Raw genomic sequence first — 15,539 nt, 5'->3', positions numbered from 1 at the left:
ATTTAAGAAACCTACATGTTACCAACTGTTCGTCTAAAATTGTGAGCCATATGTTTGTGACTATTACAGCACCATCTATCACAACGCGAAAAAAGTGGTCCAACTAAAACATTCATGTTTCTTTACGTACTACACGAATATATAATGAAAAATGGGGATCCCTATTCAAAAAAACGCAGTTGATATCCGTTTGACCTGTGGTTCAAATGGCTCTGAGCACTATGGGACTTAACATCTGTGATCATCAGTCCCATAGAACTTAGAACTACTTAAACCTAACTAACTTAAGGGCATCACAAACATCCATGCCCGAGTCAGAATTCGAACCTGCGACCGTAGCGGTCACGCGGTTCCAGACTGAAGCGCCTAGAAACGCATGGCCACACAGGCCGGCGTTTGACCTATGGCAGCGCCATCGAGCGGGCCAACCATAGCGCCAACTCGTTTCCCCCTTAAACCTAGACAAGTTTCTGCCTTCGTAGTTTCTTCGTTTGACGCTTATTTCGTGAGATATTTGGCCCGGTCACTACCAATGGACCACCCTGTATATCAGTAGCACAAGCTGCCCGAGTTTCTAGGTATCAACCCATGCTCAAACACCCATATCAGATATTAGTACGTGGTGTGACATCCACAGGCGACAATGCAGACACTAACTCTGGCATCCAGTCGATCGCACAGATGGTGAATACTGTCTTTGAATCTGTTAAGCCAAGTCTGCTGGAGCTATTTACGTAGTTCTTTAAAGAGCAGTTGGTTGACGAGTTGCACGAGTCACTTCTCGTCCTTCATATTCCACACGTGCTCGATTGGAGACAAGTCTGGAGATCGTGATGGCCATGGAAGCTGATGCATGGCTAAAAGAGCAGGTTCAGTTCCACGGGAATTATCTTGTTGGAACAACACACCACCCACCTATTGCAAGAACAGCGCAAGAACAGGTCTAACAACATTCTGTAAGAACCGATCACTGGTTAGTGCCCCATGAAGAAATCCTGAAAGGTCTCTGTTGGATTGCTTTCATGTTAATTTCTTAAATCTGTTGTCATTACGGCCTAAATTCCTCTTCTAAATTTACTGTGGTGTTTCTGACTATCTGGGAGGAGACTGAGCAGTGAAATGTGTTACTTTTACACATAAACAAGAACGATCTGTCACACTACTACACTTTAAAACACAGTTTATATGTAATTCATGTCACACAGTCTCATACGGAACCTACATCCACTTTCTTTTATATACTGTATATGATAAGATACTGTCATCCCCCTTTCCTTCTGTGTGAGATGATGAATGAGCAAATGTATTTCTAGTTGCATGCTGGATGGTAGCAGACAAGCCTGTCTGCTAGAGAACAGTAGGACCAACGTCGGAACAGGTAGCTACGCTTTCTAAAAGCAAAGAGGTGTCTATTCTTAGTATTGTCCTGTCCGACCCTTATCATGTTAGTATAGGGAGCTGCCTCTCTGGTCACTTCCGTTTTGTATACGGAAGCACCCTTGGTAAGAGCGCAGGTCAGTCTGTCCGTGGCGAGCGTCTGAAGTGGTAAGATCTCCGGCTAAGCGCGTATCTGCTAAGTCCGTAGGACAATGGATTTCTTAAGATCAGCCTAACTGAAAATTTAATCACCTTTATTTCAGGTTTAGCTCTAAAATATCTAATGTTATCTTAAATCGCAGCGCAGTGTAATTCGAGTGTGAAGTTCAGAATATATTCCGGTAGTTGCTTTGTCACTACTTTGTGAGTAAAGTGGAACCACGTGTTGATCAGTAACTCTAACTAAGATCATCAATCTTAAATGAAAATGTGCGTGAGATTATAACGTCTCGTCTTGACAATATTTTTCAATATAGCGACTTTATGTTCAACCCACGTAGGGTGTACTTTGTGAGACCAGTACAACGTGCTTATACAATTGTTTGACCCATCAGGTTAATAGTAAGACGATAGTAACCAGTTTGAGGTTTTTATTTCGTAAATTGCTTTCCGATCTAATTTAATTATCAAAATTATTGTGGAGTTACACTCTTTGTGTAAACCAACTTGACCACGTGAAGCATGCGGTGCAATCATCAAAGTAGCCCTCAGCTATTCTTTTCGGGAAGATTTCACAGAGATTTAGTATGAATTTAGTATACCAGTGTGTGGTAATTACATGACGGACAGGATTGCGCTACGAACGTAACTTCTTTGGGTGAAAATTGAATCGGTTGGTTGTGGTTAATTTCCTCTTGTATATGTTTCAACGTTCTTCGTGTGTTATTTTATGAATGCAGTGTTGTATGCAGTCTCCCAATCTTGGCCCCATATTTGATGTGTTTCGTAAAATCACAAACTCACATTTTCACAATCCTAAATAAGGCACCAGCTTAGTTATGACTCAAGTTTAATATGCTGAAATTTCAATGATCAATGTTAAAATAAATTTACAAATATAAACTGATTTATTTCTTTTTATTTACATTCCCTTTATATATATATATATATATATATATATATATATATATATATATATATATATATCACCGGTTTACGATAGGCTATTTAAAGATTATAATTAATGTTAGACTGGATACCTGGTGAGTAATGCAAGGTTAACTTCCTCAGATAGCTCACAGCTTTTAACCCGCTTTTATCGTCTATCAGCGCCGCCCTCATAGCAAATTAAGCAACAACGTTACAACCCCAAAAGTAAACGAGACCTGAAGCTTAACAAATCCCACACCATAAGGCTTGTTATGGGGCCAGTATGCCTTGGACAGATGCACTATCTCAAAAAGTGCTCACTAGGTCTACATTGTAGGCACCAATGACCAATCCTCGCATGCAGGCAGAATCTGTTTCCATCGCTGAGGACCACGGCGCGCCATTCCATCTTTCAAGTGATCGTGTGACGGCACCGGTCGAGCAGTGAATATCGGTGCTGCGGCATGAAGGGAAGGCGGCCTAAGGTGTGGGGGTGCCCAATTCGCAACAGTTTCGTGTTGACATATCTGGGTTCACAAGCCTTCTTTTCCATGCTGTGGTAGTTGTACGATCTGCCACTGCTGCCTTTACAATACGTCGGTCCTGGGAGGGGGGGAGGGGGGGTAGGGGGGGGGGGGGGCGCCTGTGCTGCGTGCACGTCCAGAAATTCGCCTACAGGTATGAAAATGACCACGTGACCAGTGGTACCAGCATCGTTGCACAACCGACACAGCACGTGCAATTTGGGTGGCTATTCTCCGAAAGGACCATTCCGTCAATCGGAAGGCCATAATTTGAGCATTTTCGAACGCGCTCAGTTGACTGTAGGCAGCATGAGTGCGTCTCCGTGGCACGGGTGCCTGCTTGCTTCAGACGTGTCCACCACAATGCTGAGCTTTCTGGCAGTCAGCATTCTCTATGAAAAGGTAGGAACAGATGTCAGTCTGGTAGCTATGCCACTAAAATATCAGATTTTATCCATTTGGCTGGAAGACACCGCAGCTGTTTTCGAAAATTACATTGTAGGAAACATTGAAACCAACCGAGAGCCTGTTTGAAATGTTTTGTTGCACCATTATACATTACTGGCCATTAAAATTGCTACACCAAGAAGAAATGCAGATGATAAACGGGTATTCATTGGACAAATATATTATACTAGAACTGACATGTGATTACATTTTCACGCAATTTGGGTGCATAGATCCTTATAAATCAGTACCGAGAACAACCACCTCTGGCCGTAATAACGGCCTTGACACGCCTGCGCATTAAACCAAACAGAGACTGGACGGCGTGTACAGGTACAGCCGCCCATGCAGCTTCAGCACGATACCAAGCCACCATGAGTCAGACGTTTTCAGTTGGTGAGAAATCTGGAGAATATGCTGGCCAGGGCAGCAGTCGAACATTTTCTGTATCCAGAAAGGCCTGTACAGGACGTGCAACATGCGGTCGTGCATTATCCGTTGAAATGTAGGGTGTCGAGGAATCGAATGAAGGGTAGAGCCACGGGTCGTAACACATGTGAAATGTAACGTCCACTGCTCAAAGTGGCGTCAGTGCGGATAAGAGCTGACCGAGACTTGTGACGAATGGCACCCCATTCCATCACGCCGGGTGATACGCCAGTATGGTGATGACGAATACACGCTTCCAATGTGCGTTCACCGCGATGTCGCCAAACAAGGATAAACCGTAATGATGCTGTGAACAGAACCTGGATTCATCCGAAAAAATGACGTTTTGCCATTTGTGCACCCAGGTTCGTCGTTGAGTACACCATCGCAGGCGCTCCTATCTGTGATGCAGCGTCAAGGGTACCCGCAGCCATGGTCTCCGACCTGGTAGTCCATACTGCTGTAAACGTCGTCGAACTATTGGTGCAGATGATTGTCGTCTTGCAAACGTCCCCATCTGTTGACTCAGGGATCGAGACGTGGCTGCACAATCCGTTACAGCCATGCGCATAAGATGCCTGTCATCTCGGCTGCTAGTGATGCGAGGCCGTTGGGATCCAGCACGGCGTTCCGTATTACCCTCCTGAACCCACCGATTCCATATTCTGCTAACAGTCATTGGATGTCGACCAACGCGAGCAGCAATGTCACGATACGATAAACCGCAATCGCCATAGGCTACTACAACCGGACCTTATGAAGGTCGGAAACGTGATGGTACGCATTTCTGCTTCTTACACGAGGCATCACAACAACGTTTCACCAGAGAACGCCGGTCGACTGCAGTTTGTGTATGAGAAATCCGTTAGAAACTCTCCTCATGTCAGCACGTTGTAGGTGTCACCACCGGAGCTAACCTTGTGTGAATGCTCTGAAAAGCTAATCATTTGCATATCACAGCATCTTATTCCTGTCGGTTAAATTTCGCTTTTCTAGCAATTTATCTTCGTGGTGTAGCAATTTTAATGGCCAGCAGTGTAATTTCGGGCCTTAGCCCATCGTCAGATTGTAGCATTGACTTCTTTGCAAGTTTTACATTTTTTTCGTCCTGAATAGCACTCTTTTACATATTATAAGACAGAAGTTCGACCTTCTTTTACATTCCATATTTCGTTACCTGCATTAACCTGTACTGATCATAAAACAAAATGAAACCTCTGTCTTACAATGTATAAATTTGCATGGAAGCCAATGGTACCGTATGGCGATGGGCTCAGGCGCGAAACTACTAATGGTGCAATAAAATCATTTCAACAAAACTTGTGGCTGGATGAAGTATTTCCTGCAGTCTAATTATTCTGTCTGTTGGATGTCGTGGTTGGAACCATTATGAGTATGTCTATTGTCCTATGCTGTCATTCGCCAAAAACCGTAGTTGTCTTTCCAGGTGTAGTAAATTTTTTCCGGCAATTTGTTTAAAATGTATGCCACCATGTATTTCTTTAATTTTAAGTCATGTAAACATTGTCACTATGTCATTAAAATTTCAAATAGAAATAGTTTAATCTTGGTTCAGTTTCGCAAATGCCTGTTGTTGCAATTATCTGACAAAGCTAGTTATACCTGAGAGGTACAGCAGAGTTCAGATTTTAGGTTATGTACTTAACACGTCACTAGTGGTCACAAAACATGAATTTAGATTTTTCTTTCAAGTATAAATTTATTGGGGTATTAAGGTCCTAGACAGATGCAGTTAGAGTGACGAAAGTCGGACTGTAACCTTCCACGAGTAGTTCCTCCCACGTGGCGAGGTGACGCGTCGCGCTGGCAGGGCGGTGACGTCACGTCACGGGGAGCGCCGCAGCTTATCGTCGTGGTTTCGGGAGGCGCCACCAGCGCCGGTGGCGCCACCTCCGGCGGCCCGCCTCCCGCGGCAGGCGCAGCAGAGGGTGGCGCGGAAGGCGCGCCGCAGCTCGCGCGACGAGCACGCGTAGATGAACGGGTTGATGCAGCTGTTGAAGTAGCCCAGCCAGAAGGCGAACGTGAACGGCGCGCCGGACAGGTCGCACGACGAGCACGACGCGTCTAGCAAACACAGCAGAGCAGGCGTTTTCATTACACGTCGTACGGTGTATGTGTGTGCATTCTACCTCAGCAACATTCTATCAGACGCAAAGCTAACCCGGAATGCATGTTTACTTTGCAGGGGTATGCGTGCTGATACGATTGTTTCTCGCAGATGGAAACTGTGTGCCGGATCGGTATTCTAACCGTAACCTTTGCCTACCACAGGGAAAAGAAGTTCGGCGAAGTCGGGAAGGTAGCAGAGAATTACTGGCGGAAGTAAAGCTGTGAGAGAAGATTGTGAATAGTTCCTGGTTTATCTCAGTCTCTTTGCTCGCGATAGGAAAGGCACCAAGTTCGAGTCCCAGACCGACATACAGTTGTAATCTGCCATAAAGTTTCAGGGAGCTGAGTGTTTCATTTTGCTGTAGACAAATAGACAACTGGATTTATCCAAAATGCCTTGGCGTGACTCTTGACTTTTCACTGACATCTGTAAAATCATTTGCAGCCCAGTGGACAAAAACTAAAGATTAGAAATATCATAATCAGATAACAGGCACGAACAGCCTTGGAACGCAAGCAGAATTCCCATGCACCGCTGCACAATTCGTAGTGTACTCAGCTCCGTAGTACTGTGAACGATAATGGTGTAGGAGCAGCCGCACCAACATGTACAGTACATCCGAGTGAGTCAAAGTACATTAGAATTGGAAGACCGAAATTCGCAGAAACACCTTGGTATTACAGGCATCGCTCCGCCAGACCTAACAATGGAAGCTGCCCTCGGAATCCCGGTCAGATTTAGTGGTAAGGTAGCCCAATGATAAACTGTCAAAACGGAATACAAATAAAGTATAAAGACGGGAATAAGGTGTACTGAACTATGAAAAATACAGCAACATAATAAGACTGAAAAGTCCAAGCTTAACAACTGCAGTATTTAGGAAGCAGAACAGCCACGGCGTCGTAGTTATGTGGCAACGGTGTTGGACTGTCAAACGGACGACCCATGCCCAAAACTACTTCGTGCGAATTTTTGTGAATTGTCCGTCCAGTCACTGAAGTGATTGTTCTCTTTCTATGGTCTTGCGGTTTTCATACTATACATTGGTTACAGAACATGAACCATGTGGTAAGAATACGTTACCGTTGCAAGTAAAAGTGATGAATAGTGAGAGCAGGCGATATATCATATAGACGTCTCACAGAAATCAAAATAACAAATAAAAAGATGTGAACTATGTTACAAAAAAGGAATTCAAGCCAAAACTTCAAAAACGGAACCAAAGTTCAAAAACGTTAAAAACATATGTTTTGACAGAGCACAGAGAAACTGCATGATCGTGGAACTGTTGCGTTATTTTTTTTTTCATAATTTCCTTTGGAGTGATCAAATTCACATTCATACGAACACCTAAATCGGGCAAGGAGGCATGTCTCACTCACTTTACCAGACGTAAAAATTAGATGCGTCAGTAAGATATTCCTATCATATGCTAAATGTACCGTCACTAATGCCGTGTACGACACACCAGACGTGTTATCCGGTGGAGGATTCGGTTGACTTATCGCCTTGTCATCAAACGTTTACGGTTCCCATTCAAAACCACTTCCTTTCGGCTGCGAATAGAGTAATTGTACATAGTCAACTATCATTGTAGGTCTCACACTTCGCTGTAGCAAACTGATACAGATACACAATACAGACACAGATATCCGATACAGACACAAGTTTGAATACAACGAACAGAGAAAAAATAAAATTAAAAAAAATGGCTCGGAGGAGGGTTGAACACAGCTTGCCTGCTTGGGAATCCAATACAACGACAACTTTTTTTTAACAGTTTTTTTAAGGAAAATGGATCAGGTCGTGGAATGGCAGAAGCAAGGCGGTCAGGGTTCGCAACCCGAGAACCTTAGGCATCGCCACAATGTCTCCTCCCTCCCATTCCTGGGAACAAGGGATGCAATGGTTTTATTGTTTTGAATTTTTTTAAGCCGTAAGGAACTGAAACGAGTAAGTACACTCGTTGCTTTGAATTGGGGACGCACGTAACTGAAAGCATACTTATATTTTCAGCAAGGGGCAAACAGAAAGAGAGCAAAGTGTGAGGCTAAGAAAGCCATCAAATAAAACGTCAGGGTGAAATCAGTACCACCATTAACGGGCACTACGTCTTGCACCGGATGGGAAACAAAAACTTTGAGGAACCTTTCACACTGGCTGGGGACAAAGGAAAGGGAGCAAATACTGGTACACAGTGCGAAGAGTCACGACGAAACTCTCAATCTGCTTTATCATCCAGTCATGACTTCACAAAGGCTAAGGTATATCTACTTCGTACCGTGTAGTGTTCTATCATCGTCTTGTAACTTTAGCTTCTCTTACCCGTGATGATCCAGCTGCGTGGAGGGTCGTGGAACGTACTCCGCAAATAATTGGAATAATATTGTCTTGCAATGTCCATCATGCAAATACACTCCTGGAAATGGAAAAAAGAACACATTGACACCGGTGTGTCAGACCCACCATACTTGCTCCGGACACTGCGAGAGGGCTGTACAAGCAATGATCACACGCACGGCACAGCGGACACACCAGGAACCGCGGTGTTGGCCGTCGAATGGCGCTAGCTGCGCAGCATTTGTGCACCGCCGCCGTCAGTGTCAGCCAGTTTGCCGTGGCGTACGGAGCTCCATCGCAGTCTTTAACACTGGTAGCATGCCGCGACAGCGTGGACGTGAACCGTATGTGCAGTTGACGGACTTTGAGCGAGGGCGCATAGTGGGCATGCGGGAGGCCGGGTGGACGTACCGCCGAATTGCTCAACACGTGGGGCGAGAGTTCTACACAGTACATCGATGTTGTCGCCAGTGGTCGGCGGAAGGTGCACGTGCCCGTCAACCTGGGACCGGACCGCAGCGACGCACGGATGCACGCCAAGACCGTAGGATCCTACGCAGTGCCGTAGGGGACCGCACCGCCACTTTCCAGCAAATTAGGGACACTGTTGCTCTTGGGGTATCGGCGAGGACCATTCGCAACCGTCTCCATGAAGCTGGGCTACGGTCCCGCACACCGTTAGGCCGTCTTCCGCTCACGCCCCAACATCGTGCAGCCCGCCTCCAGTGGTGTCGCGACAGGCGTGAATGGAGGGACGAATGGAGACGTGTCGTCTTCAGCGATGAGAGTCGCTTCTGCCTTGGTGCCAATGATGGTCGTATGCGTGTTTGGCGCCGTGCAGGTGAGCGCCACAATCAGGATTGCATACGACCGAGGCACACAGGGCCAACACCCGGCATCATGGTGTGGGGAGCGATCTCCAACACTGGCCGTACACCTCTGGTGATCGTCGAGGGGACACTGAATAGTGCACGGTACATCCAAAGCGTAATCGAACCCATCGTTCTACAATTCCTAGACCGGCAAGGGAACTTGCTGTTCCAACAGGACAATGCACGTCAGCATGTATCCCGTGCCACCCAACGTGCTCTAGAAGGTGTAAGTCAACTACCCTGGCCAGCAAGATCTCCGAATCTTTCCCCTATTGAGCATGTTTGGGACTGGATGAAGCGTTGTCTCACGCGGTCTGCACGTCCAGCACGAACTCTGGTCCAACTGAGGCGCCAGGTGGAAATGGCATGGCAAGCCGTTCCACAGGACTACATGCAGCATCTCTACGATCGTCTCCATGGGAGAATAGCAGCCTGCATTGCTGCGAAAGGTGGATATACACTGTACTAGTGCCGACATTGTGCATGCTCCGTTGCCTGTGTCTATGTGCCTGTGGTTCTGTCAGTGTGATCATGGGATGTATCTGACCCCAGGAATGTGTCAATAAAGTTTCCCCTTCCTGGGATAATGAATTCACGGTGTTTTTATTTCAATTTCCAGGAGTGTAGTTCCAAAAGTCGAAACTGTCCTTATGACATCTTGTAACAAATAATGCACTGCATGTTCACAAAGCCACGCCACGTCATTAGTTCTCGTGCGTGGGTAATACGTCTCATCCGGGAATAATATAGTCGAATAATACCATTCGGCGTCACTCGAAGGAAGTTCACTAACATTTGCTTCACTAAGTGCCACACTGCCGCAGACTCTCTACAGCTGAGACGGTGTTCATTGTTGTCTTGAGCGCCACACCTCGTGCACTTGGTTAGGTCCACCATATGGATCTCATGTAGCCTTGATCTGGTCACCTGCTTACCATTGACAGTGATATACCACATCGCCGGAACGACAGTGTCCAGTGCTACGTGGTGAATTGTCTTCCACTATGCTCGCCAGTTGACATTCGGGTGCTTCCTCTCCACGATGTTATCGGGTCGTCCACGCTGCAGGACACGATAAACCGCCCGTGCCGTCGCCAGTCGAGTCGCTGGTAAGGCAAGTCGAATGTAACACAGTTCGAGTTAAAAGACATCGATGTAGAAGAGTGACGAAGGGACGTTGTGTATCGGCACAGGTTGCGAGAGGGAGATCGGCGCTAGTTCTTCTAATAACAAACTCGTCCGACTCACCGGACTAACATGCTCTGTCGTGAACGTGATGAAGACCAAGCCGTCCACAATCCGGGAAAGGGCGAGAGTCTCATATGTGATCTTGAAAAGTATTCCTGAACTCAGGAAGGACCCAAAAGCCGCCAGTATACGGCGAGCTAACATCCCCGGTATAGGTAATATCTGGGTGATGTACAGAATGCGTGACGCTAAATGTGTGTTGACATACTGGGTCCGTTGGACGAAGTCCAGTGCTCGTAGGCGGTCGTTGGCTATCCCACTCGGAACGTTTCGTAAAAGTGGTCGAAAGTTGTGAGCAGCGGTTAGTCATATATTGTCTGTGAAATCAATGCCGAGACATTTTAAAGTAGCTCCGAGTTCTAAGGGAGTGACGCTGTACTCGGGCAGTCCGACTCCGATGTTCATCGCCACTGATTTTGCGACGTCGATATGAGCACCAGTGGCCATGCTATATGTAGCTATCCAATGTAGTGCGGTGGCGGTGTCGTTTCCGTTGAAGATAATAATCACCAAGTCGTCAGCGTATGCTTTACATCGGAAAGTGTGGCCTCGTAACGTCATACCCGTTAGTCGTCGGTGCAGGCAGCATAGTAGTGGTGGTTCTATGGTCGCAGCGTAAAGTAAAGAGGATAGAGGGCAGCCTTGGCGCATCGATCGACAAATCGTGAGGGGCTGGGCAGGTCTAACGTTGACGATCACCTTGAATGCCGCACCATGGAGTAGTCGCACGGCGACAGTGACAAAGGGCTGTGAGTATCGCATATATTGGAGGACCGCTTCTAAATAATCGACGTCCACGCAATCGAAAGCTTGACTGATATCGATTGCCACCAGCCAACCCTTTTGACGACATGCCCTCGCCAGTGAGATCAAGTCAGTCACTGAGTGCTGTTTCAATATTATTGTCGCCTCCTAATGAACTTTGATCGAGTGAGATGACTTGTTGTAAGGCCTGGTGTATCCGCGAACCCAACAGTCGAGAAAATGTCTTAAAGTCGCAGTTCAATAGCGTCAGCGGGCGGTAGTCCTGCATCCGTACGGTTTGTGAGTAGGAATAATCATCCCTTCTACAAGGGCCGCAGGAAGCGGTACTTTTGGGGATAGTAGTTCGCGACAGATGTCCGTCCATCAGGTAGCTAATAAAGATTGAAAAGTTCGCTAAAATTCCAAGGGGAGTTCATCAGCACCAGGAGAATTGCTTGCAGCTCCTTTCCAAAGGCGTTGATCACTTCTTCTTCCATAATATCTTCCATCAATGCCGCTTCCATTGCCGTAAATCGTCTGAGATACGTTCTCCAGTGCTGTCCAGCTGAAAAGAGCTGGGAATAATGATCGTAGCACGCTGTGCTTATGTCTTGTCGCGTGGTGAGGCGACGATCGTTCTCCGTGTCGATGAAGCGTATCACCGCGCTTTGGCGTCGTTTACGTTCACAAAGTACGTGGCACATAGATGGGCGTTCCGCTCGCTATCCTAGCCTGCGGTCCTCAAGCGGATAACCCCCCCCCCCCCCCCCTGCTCTAGGTGGCGTCGCATATTAGCGATGATCTGAGCCTTAGGACGGTGGATCGCCGTTTGCCGTTCCGGAGGCTGCGCCATAGCATCGCAGTCTCGCAGTACTCTGAAGTAAAAGTCGAGTGTATTTCTACGCCAAGTAGCGACCGTAGGTTATCAAAGTTCGTCTCACTGCGGGTTGGCGCAGTCCAACCACCAGTGGATCGTCGCGGGATCTGTACGGAGGCGATTTTCAAACGATTGTCAGGTATCCTCAACGACTTGACGGCAATCCAGGTACGACCGGTGAGCGACGTTTAATTTCCATGGGCTACAGTTTCTCCACATTTGTTGTCGCCGTAGGGTGACAGCACAGATGTGGGCAGAGTGGTCCGAGAAAGCAGCAGGCCATAGCATCGCATCCTGTGTCCCAGCGGCAAGAAAGCGTGAGACATAAATCCGGGCGATGCGACTGGAAGAGTGACTCGCGAAGTGTGTAAATCCAGGTCAGTGGCGGTAAAGATGTTCCCAAGTGTCCACCAACTGCAGGGCCCGGATTAGTGTCTCGAATTCCGGGCACGGATCATGTCATGCGATTTGGTCTCTGGGTGCCAGTACACAATTTTAGTCACCTCCAAACATCAGATGGTCGTGGTGGCCTTGGAAGAGCGGGGCAACGTCTTCCGCAAAGAATCGTGACCGTTCGCGACGTTGGTCCGTCCCGAAAGGTTGGTAGATGTTATAAGGCGGACATTTGAACCAGGCAGAAAGAGGATATTGTCCGCCACTATCCCTTCCCGAAGAAGTACAGAGACGCCGCTGCCTGTGGGGAAGCTGGAGAGACGCATGTGTCATAACCGTAAATGCTGGAAAGCCGTCGACGCACACCTCCTCTAGAAGGGCTATATCGATGGAAGCAGAATTCAACCTATCCAGAATCAAGGATAACTTAGCGCGCGTCCGTATAATGTTGATGTTTAAAGTCACAATACGATAAGTTTGAAGTCTGTCAAAAGCACCCGTATTGGCACACAACACCCTTGTAAGGAGTGCGTGCACGTGATGTCAGGGTGTCTCATCGCTGCCACTGATGGTGGAAAAGGATCAACACTGGTGGGGTGAATTCCCCCAAGTGTCGTCAGACACGATGGGCACGGAGTTTTCCTCACTGTCGTCTCCCCAGTCGCCATGAAACACCATCGGCTGTTGGTGGCTGTTGGTGACTGGCTGGCAATCGGCAGCGGCTGTTTGCATGTGATCCTGCTGCTCTGTGGGGTCGGAGGGGCTGAAGCCGTCACCATGGCGATCTGGGTAGATGGGATGTTACTGCAGCCTCTGCACCGCGGGTACCGTCGTCGGATTGTCCACAGTCTATGTCAGATGTTCGCTGTAAGCACTCGTCTGGTGGAGCACGCCGCCGTCTCTTATGTTTCCGTGGGGAACGCTGTTTACGGACGTCTGTTTCAGTATCCGAATGTGGGAGGATGTCTTCAGCTGTTCCGGTGTCTGGAAGAAAAGCCGCTGTCGGTACAACTCGTGGGTCAATGTCCATCCTGTCATCCGTGCTTTCTTGCAAGCTCCGTCGATGATAGTCCTCAAGAGGGTGCGTCGACGTAGTGGCTGGTTCCGGTACTGCAGAATTCACTGTGTCCTCGCTGGCTGGGTGGCTATGGGACGAATGTGGTCGGTATCGGAATGGGTGGCCGCTCGTGTAACCCCGGCGTAATTGAGAGGAAAGGTCGTTACCGTAGAAGGAGCCTTAGATTCATCTGTGGGGATTTGAGCAAACCGTTGTCGGACATAATCCCACCTCACGTGTCCTTTTGGCCACAACCGGAGCAAGTGTGTGGCTGTCCGTCACACATAATAATCGCCCTACATCTGTCGATGGCAAGATAGGGTGGTACATGTTTTGTCAGTTCAGTTTTGATCTGTCGTAGCCGTTAAGAACAGCGTACATTGTAAAGGTAGTCCATTTTTCGGCCAAGCGGCTGACCAATCTCCCGTAAGGCAGAAAAGCCGCGATGACAACGTCCCTTGGTACTTCGAAATGGCGTTCCAACACTCGTATCGTACGCAGCCCAAGCTCCGAGTGATTGATAGAAACTGCCCCAATTCCTCCATCAGAATTCTCGAATTTAAGGTCGTTCGCATGTGCGCGCACGATTCTGTTGCACACCTCGTCAGTTACTAACTTGACGTAGACAACACTACTCGTGATAGAGAGATGCATACCAATGATGTCTTGCGGACCAATTTCAACGTCGTCACGTAGAAAACGTTCCACTTCAAAAACTCGCGGCCGGGCATGATCTGGTTGAAAACTGATCTTGATAGTGGTTTGTCTGTATGAATGTGCCATATTACGTCGGTAGTGATGGACTCTAAATTAGCGACGACGAAGTATGCAGTATGATTCAACATAGGAAGTCGGAGTTTCCTGGCCAACTTAAAACCAAAACAAATAAGTTTTTTGCAACACTTAACATACAAACAATGTTGCAACCCGGAGAGCTTTATAATTTGGGAGATAATTAAAAGAACAGAAGATTCAAATTTTGGCACTTCAAGAAACACGAGTGACAGACAATGGCACCATGGATTTCGGTAATTATCGTATTTATAAAAGTAAAACGGATAAAAGAATACCTAATAATACACAGTTGCTTTTGCAGTCTCCAAAAATATTTTAAATTCAATAACGGAGGTGAAACCCATTGATAATAGACTAATGACAATTTCTCTTAAATGTGCAAATAAAGCAGACATTTTAATTAGTGCCCATATGTCAGTCAATGAGAATAACCGTAAAAAACCTGAAGAAGTAAACGAAGCTTAGAAAACGTTAGAAGGCATCATCTAGAAAATTCCCTTAGACCTTGTTAAAATTGTAATGGGTGATTTTAATAGTGCATTAGGTAGGAGAAAAAATATAAGAAAATGATGGGGGGGATTTCCTGAGCATAAATGGACAAACCAAAATGACCAATGACTTGTTGAAATGCGCAAAAATTTTAACCTTAAAATCATATCAACACATTATAAAAAGAACCCTTCTTAACAAAAATTTGGTATACATTTATTGGACAATTTCACATCGATTATGTAGTAATGTATACCCTAACACCAAATAAATTTCAAATGTCCAAGTTCGGAAAGGGGATAATATAGATTCTGATCATTATTTTTGCGAATAAAAGTAAAACTTCGATCTCTAAAACTCTTCAAAACTAAAGAATGTTATCCCAAAATTTGACACTTCTAAAATATCCGGAACTCTAACAAGCGAACTTGACAAAAACCAGTCCAACAACTGGCATAGCTAAAAAGAAATATTCATCACAACTGCACACAATTTAATTCCACTTCGAAAGAAACAAAAACACCCTTGGTGGAAAGTGAACTGTGAAACAGCAAACTAAGCATGAGGCATGAAGCACGAGGCATTAGAAAGTTGGAATAGTAACAAAACGGAAAATACATACAACTCCTTTCTAACTGTGAGAAAATAAAAGAAACTACGAAAATGTCCAACATTTATAAATCGAAAACGACTTCTAAAAGACCATACAGGAAACTTTTATAAAACA

The 15,539-nt window shown here is 46.4% G+C and overlaps 1 protein-coding gene across 1 annotated transcript in view; it reads right to left on the bottom strand.

Annotated features, from left to right (window-relative positions):
* Window positions 1–5,712: 5,712 nt before the first annotated feature.
* Window positions 5,713–15,539, bottom strand: part of LOC126345110 (alpha-1B adrenergic receptor-like) — a 79,161-nt gene continuing 69,334 nt past the window's right edge. The window contains exon 2 of the mRNA XM_050002079.1: window positions 5,713–5,951. Coding sequence (XP_049858036.1) covers window positions 5,713–5,951 — 239 coding nt within the window. The remainder of the gene's footprint in view (window positions 5,952–15,539) is intronic.

Source organism: Schistocerca gregaria, chromosome 1 (assembly GCF_023897955.1).
Source record: "Schistocerca gregaria isolate iqSchGreg1 chromosome 1, iqSchGreg1.2, whole genome shotgun sequence".
Lineage (NCBI taxonomy): Eukaryota > Metazoa > Arthropoda > Insecta > Orthoptera > Acrididae > Schistocerca > Schistocerca gregaria.
The sequence above is the reverse complement of the archived record's forward strand: the minus strand, read 5'-3'. Positions and strand labels throughout refer to the sequence as shown.